The sequence below is a fragment of the Vulpes lagopus genome, chromosome 8 (genome assembly GCF_018345385.1).
Source record: "Vulpes lagopus strain Blue_001 chromosome 8, ASM1834538v1, whole genome shotgun sequence".
Classification (NCBI taxonomy): Eukaryota; Metazoa; Chordata; class Mammalia; order Carnivora; family Canidae; genus Vulpes; species Vulpes lagopus.
Window position 1 is genome coordinate 109,328,393 of NC_054831.1, and position 17,571 is coordinate 109,345,963.

At 47.2% G+C, this 17,571-nt stretch overlaps 1 protein-coding gene across 1 annotated transcript in view; it reads left to right on the forward strand.

Moving 5' to 3' along the window:
- The window catches only part of CES1 (carboxylesterase 1), a 30,420-nt gene that overhangs the window by 258 nt on the left and 12,591 nt on the right, over window positions 1–17,571 (forward strand). Inside the window, exons 2-7 of the mRNA XM_041766939.1 lie at window positions 3,965–4,169; window positions 7,530–7,674; window positions 9,527–9,660; window positions 11,872–12,025; window positions 13,705–13,809; window positions 14,790–14,894. Of these exons, the coding sequence (XP_041622873.1) occupies window positions 3,965–4,169; window positions 7,530–7,674; window positions 9,527–9,660; window positions 11,872–12,025; window positions 13,705–13,809; window positions 14,790–14,894 (848 nt within the window). The remainder of the gene's footprint in view (window positions 1–3,964; window positions 4,170–7,529; window positions 7,675–9,526; window positions 9,661–11,871; window positions 12,026–13,704; window positions 13,810–14,789; window positions 14,895–17,571) is intronic.

Below are 17,571 nucleotides of genomic sequence, written 5' to 3' on the forward strand. Positions count from 1 at the left end.
TTCTGCAGCAGCCTGTGCCTTTTGGACTTCACCCATCCCATGCAGGAGGGCAAAGAGCTAACTAATCTCATGCCTCCCGGATGAGGGTTCCAGAGGGCTCGGTGTATTTTCTGCTTAATTATTCATCTGTGTATGGCTAGATCATGGACAGTGGCCCAGGAGAATATTAATAGGAGTGTCCCAGGCTTTCTGCAAGTTGCATCAGGCCACTCTACCTTTAGGGAAGACCTACATTAGTATACTAATGGAAAAACGAAAATCTTCCTCGGATTTCTTTGGGCTACGATAACAAGTACTAATGTAAGCCTTTCCTAAAAGTGAAGTGGCTTCATGCAACATGCAGAAAGACTAGGATAGATACTCTTTGCTTTGTGCCATTTCAGCTTAGGAAATGTTTCATAGGAATGCTCAATCTGCAGACGGCAGGCAGAGGACCTGTGTGGACTGAGTGGATCTAGAGTGTGTAGGTTTGAATCACAGCTCAGCACTTACTAGCTGGCTGTCCTCAGGCACAAAGTGTTACTTTTCTGTGTCTTGGCCCCCAACCCCCAACATGGGAACGATGGCAGTAGCTATGTCACTGGGCTGCTGTGAGGATAAAAAGGTTGTTTCTAAAGAGTGCCTGGTATGGAGAGTACAAACAAAAGATTCATAAATAAAGGAGTTGTGTTTTTTTAAGGTTTTATTTGTTTATTCACAAGAGACAGACAGAGAGAGAGAGAGAGAGAGAGAGAGAGAGGCAGAGACACAGGCAGAGGGAGAAGGAGGCTCCATGCTGGGAACCCGACGTAGGACTCAATCCCAGGTCTCCAGAATCATGCCCTGGGCTGAAGGTGGCGCTAAACCATTGAACCACCCAGGCTGCCCAAGGAGTTGTTTTAAAATGTAGTGCAGTAGTAGAAAACTTGAAGTATGACAAGCCCAACAGATCAGGAGCCAGCTGCCATAACTTGCCAGGAGGAGGAGGCATGCCCACCACCATCTTGCACCCTGACGTGCAAGATCAGGGTGGGTCAGAGGGTAGAGGAGAAGGGAGGAGGAATTTTGTTGAAGAGCCCTTATCATGGTTGCCAGGGGAAGGAAGAGGTGAGACAGGATAAACAGGTTTAGAATTGGCAAACTAACCAATTTCAGTGAGTTCTCAGGCACAGAGGCTGCCCATCGTTGCCAGGTACCTGGCCTTGGAGCGATGAGGGCAGGATGGTAGTAGCCTGGAATAGCCTGATAAAGAAAGTGATTGGGGTACCGGCTCTGCTTGCTGGAAAGGAGGTTGATTTCTTTCACTAGGATTGGCTAACTCTGAGAGGGGCTGTCAGCAAGGCTCTAGATGTCAAGCATCAGCGTCAACAAACTAAGACACATAATTACTACAAGAGTATAAGGACCTCAGAATGCTTCTATGCCAGTTTATAGGCAGGGGAACAGACTCAGAGAGGGAAATGTCCTTGCCCAAGGTCTGCTGGAAAATCATGCTCTGGAATCGGTCTGTGACACATGAATGGAGAGCCAGGGCTATGAGCATCAGAACCGTGGGGACCCAAGCCCCATCTGCACTTGACCTCCATCCTAACAGTAACACTCAGAAACCTGGTACTGAACTCAAGGGCAGAGCAAGAACCCAATTAGGAGTGGCTTGTTTCCTTACTGCTGCTTACCTCCCAGCAAGGCCATCCCATTTCCAGCTTTAGAAAGCCCATATGGGTTATATCTCCATTTCCTGCCTTCTCATCAAATGGGCATGTTGTGAAGGTGAATTTAATTGAACCAGAATGTACATCTGGCACTTAAAAGGTGCTCAGCCTATAAATCTTACAAGTATACTTATGCAGTATACTGTAAATCTTAATGTGTACTTATGTAACACAACATGTTTGCTAACTGCTCCTCTTGCCATAACTGTTATGCCTCTTACTTCCATCCACCCACTTCCTCAGCCTTGCCCGTTGGGCTTCTGTCCACTTTGTCTCTCTTGCAGGTTACCAATGGATATTCTTCTGTAAAACCTAATCTGGATTACCCTTTCTTGCTCTGCCCACACTCTTTGAGGGAGAGGTTGACCTTTAGTCTGTGTCTAAAAGGGAGTGACTAGAAGGATACCATGCTAGAAATCATTCCAGATGAGGGAACTTACACATGGAGGCTGTTGAGGGGCCATGATCAAGAGTCTGAGTGGCCACTTGCACATGCAAGTTGAGGCAGATCACAACAGGTGGAACCAGGACTGGGGTGGGAGTGGCAGGGAGACAGGGGCAGCTCAGTGGGGAAGAGTTGCCTGCCCCACAAGGATGGAAGAGGTAGAAATCTGACCCCAGGTCTCTCTCCCCTTTGGACAACCCTGCTCATAGCCACCAGGAGAATCCCCTGCCAGATGATGGGTGTCACTATCTCATATTCCAGAACTGTTCATTGCTGCTCATTTACCCACTAGATAAAGCCCCAAACCCTAGCCTGGTACCGAGGCCTCCCAGGCCTGATCCTTTCTCACATCCCCATGGACTCCTTCTGGCTCGAATGGGCCCTGTGTTCTTCCTTGGGCCAGCCTTGCATTTTGCCCTCAGAGCCTAGCCTCTGCTCTCCTTTACACCTTTATCCCTCTCTCTCTCTTTCTTTTTTTTTTTACTTTTTCTTTTGTTAATTTAAATTCAATTAGCCAACATATAGTGCATCATTAGTTTCAGATGTACTGTTCAATAATTCATCAGTTACCTTTAACCCCCAGTGCTCATCACATCACATGCCCATCACCCAGTTACCCCATCCCCCCACCTCCCCTCCAGCAGCCCTCAGCATGTTTCCCAGAGTTAAGAATCTCTCATGGTTTGTCTTCCTCTCTAATTTCTTCCTATTCAGATTCCCTCCTTCTCTTCTGGTTCTCTGTACTATTTCTCATATTCCACATATGAGTGAAACTATATGATGATTGTCCTTCTCTGATTGACTTATTTCACTCAGTATAATGCCCTCCAGTTCCATCCACATCGATGTAAATGGTAGGTATTTGTCCTTTCTGATGGCTGAGGAATGTTCCATTGTATACATAGACCACATCTTCTTCATCCATCATCTGTTAATGGACACCGAGGCTTCTTCCACAGTTTGGCTTTTGTGGACATTGCTGCTATGAACATTGGGGTGCAGGTGTCCTGTTGTTTCATACATATGTATCTTTGGGGTAAATACCCAGTAGTGCAATTGCTGGGTTATAAGGTAGCTCTATTTTTAACTTCTTGATGAACTTCCACACTGTTTTCCAGATTGGCTGCACCAGCTTGCATTCCCACCAACAGTGTACGAGGGTTCCCTTTCTCCACATCCTTGCCAACATTTGATGTTTCCTGTCTTGTTAATTTTAGCCATTCTCACCGGTGTAAAGTGGTATTTGCTGTTTGCTCCTGCTGTTTGGTACAACCTCTCCCACTGCCAGTTCCAGTTCTAAGGGGACTGCTTCCACTGATGCCACCAATTTGAAGGCATCCCTGCCTCTTCTGATCCCCATGGGACTTTCCTGGTACCTCTCTCAGGTTGTTGGCCCTTTCCTTCCCCCATGTAGGGTCGTGTATGTTTGTGAATCATACTCCATACAAGGGTTAGAGATCCTGAGAGAAGGGACTGCCTTCTGTTCATGCTTTCAGCCAACATGCACCTCAGTGCCCAGGTCCCAATGGATAATTGTTTCCAGAGGCTCCTAGGAGTGGCAACCAAATGGCTTATTCCTCTCAGCAGCTCTTCTTCTTGCATTTCTTTTTTACCTGATGCAGTCCTACCTCCAATTCCAATTTGCGCCCCTAGATCATGCCGAGTAAGGAATGACAGTTAACCTCATCTCTTTACATGGAATAAACTGAGGCCTCAAGGGTTTAGGTGACTCATTCAAGGTCACAGGCTTAAAGCAAGAAGAACCACTTGGAGCCCAGGTCAGACCTCTTGCGGCTGATGTGTCCTCTTAACTCTGGATGTCCCACAGGGTACCCGTCCTTGCCACCTGTGGTGGACACTGTGCAAGGCAAAGTCCTGGGCAAGTATGTCAGCTTAGAAGGATTTGCACAGCCTGTGGCCGTCTTCCTGGGAGTCCCTTTTGCCAAGCCTCCTCTTGGACCACTGAGGTTTGCTCCACCACAGGCTGCAGAGCCATGGAACTTCGTGAAGAATACCACCTCTTACCCTCCTATGTAAGTTGGCATCTTTCAGTGGGCCTCAGCGTGAGGCAGGAAGGAGCCAAGGCAAAGTGCTGAGTGGCTTTGTTCTGAAATCCCCAAGCTGTTGTAAACCTTGAAAAACCTTCCAGAACTCACAGCAGTCTAGAGCTTGTTATTCAACAAAATGTCCTCCTTATTGAGCACATTCTAGGTTTCCTAGGATCCATGAATGAACAGAAAAGTATCCCTACCTCATGGAGCTTGCATTCCAGCGGGGGTGGGGGAGGATAGATGACCAACAAAAAACCCCACAAATCAATGAATAAATTATGCAATATGTGCCTTGGGGACAAAAAAAAAAAATCGAGCAAGTGAGGAAGATCAGAATTAATGATTCTGTTTATTCTCCTGCCTAGAACTTTGCCAAAGCTGGGGAACAGGGGTGGAGCAGGCGGGTGTGGGTGGAGAATGCTTTGGGGAGTTGACCCATAAAGTTCTCAACTCCCAGGTGTGTCTAAGTACCTAATCATGGAGCAGAGCAAAGGTTGGTGTGTCCCAATTACCATGACCAGACTAGGCAAAGATGCCCACAGATGCCTCCCCTGGCACCTCAGATGCCTCCATGTATCCATTCCGACCTTATTCACCTCAGCAAGGCATTCTGGAAATTTCCCAGGTCCTGCTCTTTGCTGCCTTCCTTTCTTCTCTTCTTCCTCCCTCCCTCCCTTCCTTTCTTTTGTTTTAAAAAATAATATTTGCTCTTTTTATTTCCTGATTGCCATTGTAATAACTACCTATTACAGAAAAGGAAGTACAGGTCAGTAAAAGTAAGAAAATGAAAATCACATACAATTCCTCCACCCAGAGAGAGAACTGCTAATCATATTTTAGGTTCTGTTCTTCCAGTCTTTTATCTGTGGCATATTTTCTCCCTTAAAAATAGAATCCATAAGATTCTGCACTCAATTCCAATGTGTGGGTTTTTCCCCACACACCAAGAAATAATTATTCAACACCAGCTGCGTCTCCTATAATTCAACTAATTCTTACACTGTTCTGCTTGGAGATAGTGTCAGATCCCACAGGTCAAGGACTCACCCACAAGACTGTTCTCTGCTTTTGATATCAATCACAAGTCCAAGTTGCCATCTTGTGACCTTGGCTATAAATCATAAGTTCCTATGACTCCCTCCTTGGGTTCCATCAGTTGGCAAGAGTGGTCACAGAATTCAGGAAACTGGTTAATTCACCACATTACCAGTTCATTACAAAGGTTATCAGGGGATATGAATCAATAGCCAGATGAAGAGATACATGGTGGGGAGGTCCTGAATAAAGAAGCTACTGTGCTTCTAGAGTTGGGGGTCCAGTGTAGTGGCTGTGGAAGCTTTATTTGGTTCACCAACTTGGAAGCTCTTTGAACTCTGTCCTGTGTGTTTTTTTAAGGCGGCTTTGTTATGTAGCCATGACTGATGAAATCAGTGGCCATTGGCCACCATTCAACCTCCAGTCCCCACCCCTGCTCCCCAGAGGTCAGGGAGAAAGAACTGCCAAGTCCAACCCTCTAATCACTGGGTAGTTCATCTGGCAACCAGCCCCTAGTCTTAACAGTGATCAGAAGTCCCCTTATTAACATAATAAAGATATCTTTATTGTTTCCTTCACAAAGGAAACACTAAGGGTTTTAGGGAGCCTGTGCCCAAAATGGGATGGAAGCAAGATATACATTTATTGTAAATCACAATATTGCATCACATGATACTGATAGTTTGGATGCCTATTTTGCTCATTTACAAATATATTAGGAACATTCTTCTATGTCATTAAATACTGTAGCTGAACTTGTAATAGCTGAATTACAGTGGGTCTTGGATCATAATCTTGGTCTCTTGTTTGGGATCATTAAATTGTTCTTGATATTTTTGATAGTATAAGTAGCACTCTAATGAATATCCCGCAGCTAAATCTTCATGCACACTCATGAATATTTTTGGATAAGTTTGAAGAAATGACATTTCTGAGTAAAAGAGTATGCACCTTCTGTTTACATTTCCTTCCAGAAACGTTCCAGCAACACACCTTCCATTGATATATGAAAACCTCCACTTGCCAGACCTTTGGCAATGCTTGGGGTTATTTGAAAAAAATGCCTTTTGGCTATTGGATAGGCAAAACAATAGTAATTATTATTTTCATTATAATTATATATAACTTTCCTATTTGTTCTGCATTTATTTGAACACTAGTGACCTTGAACTCTTTTTCCCTTTTTTGACATTTGATTTTTTTTTTTTTTATGAATGTTTGGCTCCTTGCTCTGGTAATCAGGGGGAAGGTCCCTTAGGATGAAAATTAAGAAGTCATTTTGGGGGGCTCTGATTTTGCCACTTGGCAGCAGAGTGATTCAGTGGCCTCATTGAACACAGTGGGGCCGGTGATATCCACATTCTGGCACCTTGAGATCTGGAAATGTTCTTTAGAATGTCCTTAGAAATATCATGTACTACATAGTACAGATCTTTCTGACTGTGTGACCTTGGGTATGTCCTCTAAACTCTCTGTGCCTCAGTGTCCTCAACTGTAAAATGGGGAAAATAATAGACTCTGTGTTAGGGGGCTTGCCATGGGAGGATTAAGTGAGTTAGTACATAAGGAGCACTTACAGCACTTACAGCGCCTGGCATGCTGGGAGGGCCATAAATCTTACCAGTTTTAATCTCTGTTGGATCTTTAAGATCCCTTATCAAGGAAACGAATAGTGCTTGCCTGGGATGGATAGATTTTTAGCATGTCAGTACTCAGGACTTCAAGATCCTTCTGGAAATCACTTCCCTCACACAGACCTGGCAGGCTGAAGCCAAAGCAGGCAACAAATTCGCCCAAGGTCAGCAAGAAGATTTGCAAGTAAGGCAGGACTAGAACACAGTTCTCCTGAGATTGCCCCATATGTATTTCATCCCTGACCTGCTGTGGGTCCTAAAGGTCTGCCATTTGAGTGACTTCTCAGGGATTATGAAAGGCTGCCATGGACTAGAACATGCTTACCTGGTGGAAGACCTGTTTACCTGGAACCCAGCTGGGATGCATCTGGGTGTATAGGAAATGGTCCACTCCCAGGTGGTCGGTGTGGGGACAGCCTCCTGTCCTTGACCCAGGTTATCTCAAAGACTCTAGGAAGGGGCCAGGTACTAAGCCTTCTTACTACACACAGTCCCAGGATACTTGAGTGAGCCTCAGGGGCCTCCACCCCCACCCCCCACCCGGGAAGCCTCCTCACCATCCCAGCATCTCCAGCCTGGTAGGAAAAACTCTATTTAGTAGCCTCAACCTGCCAGGAGACATCTTGCTCAGTTCTGAGTGCAGCTCAGAACTTCCTTGCCCTCCCCTCCCCAGGTGCTCCCAGGACGCAGTGGGAGGTCAAGTGCTCTCAGAACTGTTTACCAACAGAAAGGACAACATTCCTCTCAAGTTTTCTGAAGACTGCCTTTACCTCAATATTTACACTCCCGCTGACTTGACAAAGAACAGCAGGCTGCCGGTAAGCAGAAGGTTCCAGCACTGCGGGTCTTCTGGTGTCGACTGTAAGAGGGGGAAGGCAGCTTGGGTGGGAGCTGTTCTGGGGACCCCAGGGCTTCCTAACCCACCACAGCCAGACCTCGTGACCACAAGAAATGCAAGCTTTCTGTACCTCAGTTTCCCCTAGTGGCAGACGTAGGGGCTCTGGAGGGAAGTAGCTGTACTTCTGCCATGCACACCGTAGCTTTTCCAAATTGTTTTTTTGCTGATAGAAGGACCAGAATGATTACTCTCAGAGATAAGCCAATCCTTCCTGTACAGGTAGAAGGCCTGAGGCCCAGAAAGGCAGGGACAGGGGTGTTGAGATCATACGGTGGGATGGGCAGGACCAGAACATAGGCCCTTTGAATTCACACCAGTGCTCTTGGACACAGACTAGGAAGTGAGCCTGTGGGAGCCCTTACCTCAGCACATTAAGACATTTCTCTAAGAAAGTTCCAGGGTCCCCAAGAGGTGTTGGGCGAAGAACCCAGGGAGATCCAGGCAATGCATCCTTTTGCCTCTGGCCAAATATCTGGGATTTTATTGTATTCCTTCCTTAATGGCCTTTGGCACGGCTGATGATCCAGTGAGTCAGCATTTCTAGAATAAAGGAGGCCCAGAGATGGGGGCAACTTCCAGACCCAGGCTGGGGCTTGGAGGAGATCTGGAAAAGGAGGTGATCCTTGGGGTGGAGAGGTGTGGGGTTGTTAGCACCCAGCCAGCTTCCAGAAGCACACCTGTGGGGAAGAGCACCTGTGAACTTGTGAGCAGAAGTTAGCACTGCACATGCTTGGCTCAATGAGATGGGACCTGGCCCTGCTTCCTTAGAACAGGCTAATCACCTAGGAGTATTCAGTGATGCATATCAGGCTTTGTCTCCGCTGGCAAGTGCGCAGGGCAAGCACTCCTGAAGCATTAGTTAGAGTCAAAGGGAGGATCTTACTCCTATCCTAACAGCAGGCCCACTGCACCATGGCCAATGGCTGCAGCGTGCTGGGTGGCTCAACAGGTGGGCTCCAGGGCCAGACCATGTGGGTCCAAGTCTGCTTCTGCTGTTTATTAGCTATGTGACCTCAGGCAGGTTAAGTGCCTCAGTTTTCTTATCTGTTAAGGGTACAGTATTAGTCCCTCCCTCATGGAATGTACTTGGCACATAGTTTGTGTTACAAATTCTTTCCTGGCTCTTTGAGCTCTTACAATGCCAGAGCCAAGCATGATGAATAGCTCTATCTACCCTTACCCTCAATTCTTACCACTGTCCCCGACATAGAGTAGGTCCTCAGATCACATTAGTCAAATGATTGAAGACTTACTGGAGGAGGTGGATTTTAGGCTGGGCTTTGGATGGGTGGGATTTGGGGATGCAGAGGAGGCAGATGGAAGGCATACTCAAAACAGATCCCATTGGGGGCCTGAGAGCAGTTTAATTCACCACACAAGACATAAATAAGATGAAGCTGAAGTACAGGGCTCTGGCAGGCAGAGTAAGCCCAAGGGAGGGGTCCGGGCATGAGAGTGATGACAGTGTTGGGAACAAGATGACACACCATGACTGTTCCCATGACGATGATCTGCGGTGTGAAGAGCCTGGTGGCACCAGGGCTGGGGACACAGGGGTAGCCAGGATGTACTGGGTGGGGTGGTGGCCTGCGCCCACTTGGGGGTACTGGAGAGAACAGTTGCCTGCTCCAACTTTGCTGGGGACTGGTGCACTTCCGGTAATGGCCTCCTTGATTCACTGTCAAGAGGTGGACAACGAAACCAGACAACCTCCTGAGGTCCTGCCTGGTGCTGCTTCCTCTAACGGGCTCGGTTGCTTCCTTCCCGTCCAGGTGATGGTGTGGATCCACGGAGGGGGTCTGGTGGTAGGCGGGGCATCAACCTATGATGGGCTGGCCCTCTCTGCCCACGAAAACGTGGTGGTGGTGACCATTCAGTACCGCCTGGGCATCTGGGGATTCTTCAGGTAAGATTCTAGACAGCCCTCACTGCACACTGGCCCCCAAAGCAAGGGTACTAGGTGTTCAGCTCTAGCCATGTCAGCCCTCAGAGGGATCTTTGCCAGGGTCCCTAGTAAATTGGGATAAATTGGTCCCAAGTCCCTTTGTAATTGGGCTCTACTTACCTTCTCGTCCCCTAGCCACACTGGGCCACTTGCTTCTGAGTTTTTCATAGATGCTGTTCCCTCTAACTGGAATGCCTGTTTAGATGACAAGCTTCTATTCATTCTGCAAGGCCCCACCCAGATGTCTCCCCTCTGAGATACTCCTCTTTTTTCCCCCTCGGGCTGTCCCAGCACATCACACACCTCTGTAGAAGCAGTTAGCATGCAGTACAGCCCTTAGAGGCTTATGCGTCTTACCTGGCAGGAAAGGAAGGAAGGAGCATCCTTGAGGCACAAGCTCAGTGCATCCTTGTGGGTAAAAGAACAGGTGCCTGGAGCTGAAGATTGGCAGAGCACCTGACCCCAGCCTACAACCCTCCTGAGAGGCATGTCAGGCCCACTCATCCCATTTCCTTTTGGGAATTTGGCACACCCATGGGTGAAGGCAAAGAGGCTTCCCCAGCGAGTGTCCTTGGGGCAGGAACCAGTGTTCCCACCAGACACAGGTACCGTGAGCCTCTCCTGAATTCACTGGCCACTGCACCTCCGACCCTGAGATGGGTGCTGGGTGGGCTGGGGGAGGGATGGGCTTCTCACCCGGGGGAGGATTATCTCAGGTGAGTCATATCCCCGGAGTATATCACCTTCATTGAGACCCCTCTTTTCTCCCACTTGTGGCCTGTCTCTGCTCCCCATTACAATAACACTGCTACGTTAGCTCTTCCTGCCACTCCTCCTCCCCATCTGCCCCCTGCCCACCCTGGTCAGGGTTCAGCTCCAAACATCCTGCTGTATTCTGGCCGAGGTCACTGGTGACCCAACAGCGTTTGGGCCAACCTTGGGGACATCCACATGTGATTCCTCCCACATGGTCCTCCAGCCTCTGTGTACATCTCTCTGCCCGTCTTCACTGGTTCCCTGGGTGACATCAAGAGCCACACTCGGAGCTCCCTTATCAGCCCCTGTGTCTCCTTTGAAACCCAGATGTACCTCGCTAACTACCACCTTGCACCTGTTGCCACCTCAGAAGCGTACCTCACTCCATGGGTCAACTTGACCCTTGACTCCCACCGCTCCTTCCCTGACACTTTCCTACTTTGCCCACAGCACCTCCTCTTGGCTGCTGGCAACACCATACCCCACTTCTACCTGCTTGAGATAGAAGGCTTGTGGTCAGCCTTGACTTCTTTTTTTCTTACTCCTCACATCCAGTCAGGGTCAGTGGATCCTCTTGGTTCGACATTTAAAATATATTCAGAATCCAACCATTCTCACCTCCTCCCTTATGCCCCCTAATCAAAGCCCTCTGTGTCTCTCTCCTAGAGGGTTGTAATAACCACCTACTTTTATAACCTGCTACTTTGATGCTATGTCTGATCCACACAATAGCCAGAGTGATCATTTAAGACATAAATGGAATTTTGTCATTGCCCTGAAATGGCTTCCCACATTATTGACGATGCCATCAAAGCTCTTACCAAGGCCCACAGAGTCTTTTAGCTACATGTCCTACACTTCTATCCACCAGACCCCAGGGCATTGTACTGCCTGTTCCTTTAGCCTGGAATTTCCTTCTTTGGATATTTTGTAAGGCTCATGTGCCCATTCATTCAATGAACGAATGAATGAATGAATTCATTCTTTTCAAGTGCCACGCTTCCCTCAAAGAGGTCATGTGATCTGGTCATGTGATCTGAACTAGGACCCCACTGCTCCACCTCTGTCTTTTCCCTTACCCCATTTTATTTTTCCTGGAAGTACTTTCACTACCTGATGTTATTTATCCGTTTGTTTGTGATCTGTAGTGTGGGCTCTGTATAGTCAGAGATTTTGCCTATTTTGTTCTCAGATGTACCCCTAGCCCTTAGAAGAGTGTTTTGCACAAAACAGATGTTCAGTAAATAGACACGAGGTGAGTAAATCTAGAACCCTACAACAGAACAGTGCTACAGGAATGGAAGACAGAAGAAGACTCTTGTGGAAAGCTGGTCTTTTTCTAGAAGGCTCACTGAGAGCCCTCAGCTTCACCTATGCCATGAAATCTGTGTTCGCACCCCTGCCCCATTCTTACAGCACAGGGGATGAACATGGCCGTGGAAACTGGGGTCACTTGGACCAGTTGGCTGCACTTCGCTGGGTTCAGGAGAACATTGCCAACTTTGGAGGGAATCCAGGTTCTGTGACCATCTTCGGAGAGTCGGCGGGAGGTGAAAGCGTCTCCGTTCTTGTGAGTGTTCCCAGCCCTGATATAGCTGCTCCTGGGACCCCTGGGAGCCTTTTGACCAATTAGCACCTTTACTTACAAGGCCTGGATTCAGGGCTGCCCTTACTCTGCACAGGATATGTTGGTGGAGAGCTCATGGTGAAACTCTCCTTGGCCCCCAGGAGGCTCAGAGCCCAGGCTAGCATCCTGGGCCTTGAGAATCTCTGGCCACAGCTACAGCAATGATACTCCTCCTCTTACATGGTAGAGCACTCTCTCTCTCTCTCTCTCTCTCTCTCTGTCTCTCACCTTCCTACTCATTATAACATTGGGACTCACTTCACTTCTCCCGGCAAGTAGAGGTGGGTATAGATTCTGAGTAAGAGTTAGACAAAGTGCCACTGTTCAGCCAGAAGCCAGGTCTGCATGTCAGGGGGTGGGAGCACCAACAACAGGTCAGGGGCCTCCCACAAGGACAGCCACCTCTGGGACTGAGAGGTGGAGCCAAGCTGTGGGGATCAGGGAGGATGGGACAGTGGTGTAGGCACCTGGAGCTCCTGGGGTCCTGGTGTTGGGGGAGTGGGGATGGGGGGGCTACTGAGGGAAGTAGGGATGGGAACCAGATGAGAAAGTGCTAGGAGCCCTAAATACCCTCCAGATCCCTCACTGTTGAGCAGAGGGTCAGCTATGACTGTATTTTTTGACATATGTATCAGTTTCCTTATTGAATATTCAGAGGGAAATGTTTTTATATTTTATTAAGTGGAGGAAAAGGAAAAGTATAGATGAGTCCAAAGAAGAAAAAAAAAAGCATTACCCAGGGAAGCTCACCACAGACATCTTGGGACTTACCTTTCTAGTTCTTTTTCACATATCTAGCCATCTACTGATCTATCATCTGCCTACCTATATTAATTTTTTTAAAAAAGAATTTATTTATTCATGAGAGACACAGAAAGAGAGGCAGAGACACAAGCAGAGGGAGAAGCAGTCTCCTTGTGGGGAGGCCGATGCAGGATCCCCGGACCTGGGATCACACCCTGAGCTAAAGGCAGTTGCTCAACCACTGCGCCGCCCAGGTGTCCCCCTCTTAAGATTTTTAAACAAAAACCTTCCTCCACATGCATATCCTATAACAGAAACATTTCCCTAAACATTAAGTACTGTTCCATTAATATCATTTTGTTAGATGTTCCATGGGATTCCATGGTATAGATTTGAATAGCCTTCCACAGTAAAAATGAAAAATCGTTTATTCTCTCAATCTCATAATATTGGAACCTTGAGTTATTTCCAATTATCTTATAAACGTTATGAGCATTCTTGGAAATCATTGTGTGCCTCCACGATCTCTCTTCTTAGGATAAATCCCAAATAATGGAAATGGGGAATCAGAGCTGTGTCTTCAGAGTGTTGCTAGGAGTTACCACGCTGTCTTTCGATGCTTCTGATGTTAGAATCAGCACATGCTGCACAATTCCTGTCCTTCGCTCACTGTCCTGCTGGCTCCCAGCTCAGATTCTCTGGGAGAAGCTGAGCCCCAGTGTCAGCCTGGGAACAGGCCAGGCCAGGCGAAGACCTGTCATGTTTGCTGAATGCCAGAGTCTTCAGGGGAACGGGTGGGGCAGAGCTAAGGATGAAGTAGCTCTTGAAGATCCCCTCCTCATGAGTATAAACTCTCTTCTGATCCACTCTCCTGCCAGGTACTATCTCCTCTGGCCAAGAACCTCTTCCATCGGGCCATCTCTGAGAGTGGTGTGGCCCTCACTGCTGCCTTGGTTAAGAAAGACATGAAGGACACAGCTCAGGTAGGTCTCATGCTGGACCACCTCCGCACCCTTTGCCCTGCTCTCCTGGAATCTTCAGATGCCTTTCTGGCCATAGGATCTGGCTGGCATCCCCTAGGAATCACAGAAGTCAGAACAGTTGAGTGGAAGGGCAAAGAGACACCTCAACCAGCCTCCCAGTTTTACCACTGAGCAACCTGGGCAGACAGTGGAAGCAGCTTGCCAAGGTCACTGAGTGATCAGGGCAGAGCTGGGAACTCAAACACATGACTCTGGGCTGCCAGCGCAGCACGCTGTCCGCTGAGCACTCTTCCAAAAGTGCACCAGGGCGGGTGCCAGGCCGCACAGTAGACAGTGGACTGCCACTGGGTCTTGTCTCTCTCAAGATCTTAGTTCTGATGAACCCATTTGCAGCACGTGAGCCTGGAGTGGCTCTTCCTTAAGGGCCTCAGGGTTGGGGTGGGTTCCTGGGGAACTCATTCATTTATTCATCACATAATTTTGATACAGTCAGACATCAGGCAGCCTCATGAAGTTTGCATTCTATCAGAGAAGACAGATTAGTGATTGTGTAATCACACAGATGATAAAATCTCAACTGACAAGAGCAGTAAAGCAGAGGTATCTGATGTCATAATGCAATCCAAAAGGAGCCCCTCATCTACCGTGCAGGGTGAGGTTATCATGAACGGTTTCCTGAAAAGAAATTTGAATCCGGGCAGTGTGATTCTGGATTCCATGCCCTTAAGCCCCACTCTGTGCTCCTCCCTTTAGACGCTCCGTTCTGAGATCCTTCTGCCCATTTTAACAGATGTAAGGTAACAGAGACAGAGCTTGTTTAATTGGCATGAGTGGGACTCAGGACTGTCACCTGCTGGTCTAGAGTATTTTCTGCTCCCCCCTGCAGCCTTTGGAAATGAAGGTTGGGGAAGAACACCTCTTTATTGATTGAGGGAAGGGACATGGCTCTTGAGATCTGCCGTTGCTTGTGATCTCTGCAGCAAATTGCTGTCTTTGCTGGGTGTAAAAGCACCACGTCGGCTGTCCTTGTTCACTGCCTGCGCCAGAAGACGGAAGATGAGCTCTTGGAGGTTTCACTGAAGTTGGTAGGTGTATTCATTCGAATGACACACAAGCCCCCCACCCAGATAGTCTTCAGTATTTCAACTTTCCCCTTGCCTCTGCCCCGCAAAAACTACCTGGGACAGTGTCTGGCCACCAGGGAACAGTATCAGCTTCTGGATCTGAATGGGAATTTCTTTTTTTCTTTGTTATTACGAAGTATCTCAAACACTTGCAAAGTTGAAAAACAATATAATGAACAAATGGTAAAATAATCTCTCACCTCAATCAAAACTTACTATTTTTCCATTCTTGTTTCTAAATGTATTTTTAAGAAATTAAGTATCACATATTCCCAGAAGTAACTACTGTTCTGAATTTTGAGGATGGGATATTAAGAACAAAGAGTTTAAGAAAGGTTGTCACAATGTATCTTGCTTAATTTAGAAACTACCTCAATTATAACCCAGGGGAGGCTCAGTTTTCTAACTTTTCTGAGACTCTGCCTCAATTGTGCTTTTGTGTATGGATAACCATACATCCACCCACTCATCCATCTATCCATCCATCCAACCACCATTCATCCATCAATCTATTCATAATCTTAATATCCATCTATTCATCTACCAGTCTATCCAATTCATCAATATTCTTTCATCCATTTAATATCAATCCATCCATAACTTTCATTCATTTCAATCAGCTATGTCTCATCCAACCACCATACAGCTTCACTCCATCATTCAACCATCCAGAATCAATGACCCATCCATCACCTAGTCTGCTAGTTATTATTCATTTATCTACCAATCCATCCAGTTCATCTACATTCTGTTTATTGACCAGCTCCATCCATCATCTAGCCATTCCTCCATCCATCTGCCTATCCATCCATCTGTCCATCCCTCCATCCATCCATTTTAGGTGAATGGTGATAACTGGGTGGGTGATGCAGACATTAATCAGATATAGTCTCTGCTGACAAGGAGCTATCCAAGGAGAAAAACATTCATATACTTCATGGGTTAAGGGTGATGGAAGTATAGAGGGAGGAAATGCTCATAATAGTCAGCAAGGATGCTTCACAGAGGAGGTGACATTTGAGGACTGGATGGATGGCTATGACAGTGTATTATTATGAGGACATGCAGAGAATACAGCAGGAAGGCACAATAAGATGGGATGCCTGGGTGGCTCAGCAATTGAGCGTCTGCCTTTGGCTCAGGTCATGATCCTGGGGTCCCAGGATTGAGTCTTACATTGGGCTCCCTGTGAGGAACCTGTTTCTCCCTCTGTCTGTGTTTCTGCCTCTCTCTCTGTCTCTCATGAATAAAAAAATAAATCTTTTTTTAAAGGAAGGCACAATAGGAACTATTCCCACTGTGGGGGAATATTCTTTATTCAAAGAATAAAAACACAACCGTCTCTGATTCCTGGGAAGAAGCAGGCTTATTTTAGCAATTCTCCATTGGCTTCAGAGGACCCAGCTTATAAGGGAGAGTTGGCAAGTTAGAAAAAAAAAACCCAGAGAACATAAGAGCCCATGTTATCCTTGTGAGATTTTTCTGAGATCCTGTAGAGTGTTTCCATGATTATCTACTCTCCCAAAACACACACAAACACATAGGCACACAGACACACACACACACCTCTGACTGGTAAGGCATTCTTTGGATGCACTGATCACCTTATTTGAGCCTGAGAAACCAAGATGCAAGCTGCAAGGCTACATTGATGCAAGCTGCAAGGCTGCTACATCGATCAGATCAGGAAACAGTAGAGTCTAGTGCCAGAGGCCTGGCCCAGGGGTCCAGGAGTCTCCTCAGGAGAGAGGGGTATCCCCAAGGTCACATTCACACCCTTCCCCCAAGAGGGAATAGTGAGCTGACAAGCTCACTGAAATTCACCTCACTCTGTGCTTCTCTTTATTGCATATTTGCTAAGATTACACTGATTGTAATGTTATGCTGTAGCTAATAGGTCTACCAGCATGCAGCACTGAGTGATCAATAAGTAAGCTTGTGTAAGTCAGGACTTTCTGATGCAGGATGAGGAAATTCATCTCAAAGTACCTTGAGTGGAAAAAGAATAGTGTTATAACAAAATCTTCAGGTAACTAACTGAAAACTATAGTTCAGGAGTACATGGCTTCAGGCATGGCTGGATCCAGATGCACATATGACATTATTAAGAATATATCTGCTCTATCCTTCAGCTTTTTTTTTTTTCTCTCTCAGTGTTGGCTTCACTGTCAGGCAAGTTTGTTCCCTGGGGAGGCTAAAGACAGCGATAGCATCTAGACTTATACTGTATCTGTTTAGACACCATTCACAATAATTCCAGCAAAAGTTTTGGGGTAAAGTCTGTTGGACTGACATGGGTACGTGCCCATACCTGAACTAATTTCTGTGGTCAGGGAGATGGGGCACCCCCGGTCATTTATAGATGCCTGGATTTGTGGGGCAAGAGTGGCGAAGAGGGAGGTGCCCCAAAGGATGACTGGGGTAGTATTGCCAGGGGAACATGAAGAGGAAATGGGTGGAGGGCAGGGCAGGCAGGAACAGCAGACAGCTGGCCTCTCCAGCAGTCCCCTCCCCCAACCCACACCTACACCTGTACCTCTACCCGGGGGAGCCAGTATCCTGCCCACTTCCTCTCGGCCCAGCCAGGCTGGCACCGGGAGGGAGAACATGACACCTTTGGCACACTGTTCACAAAGAT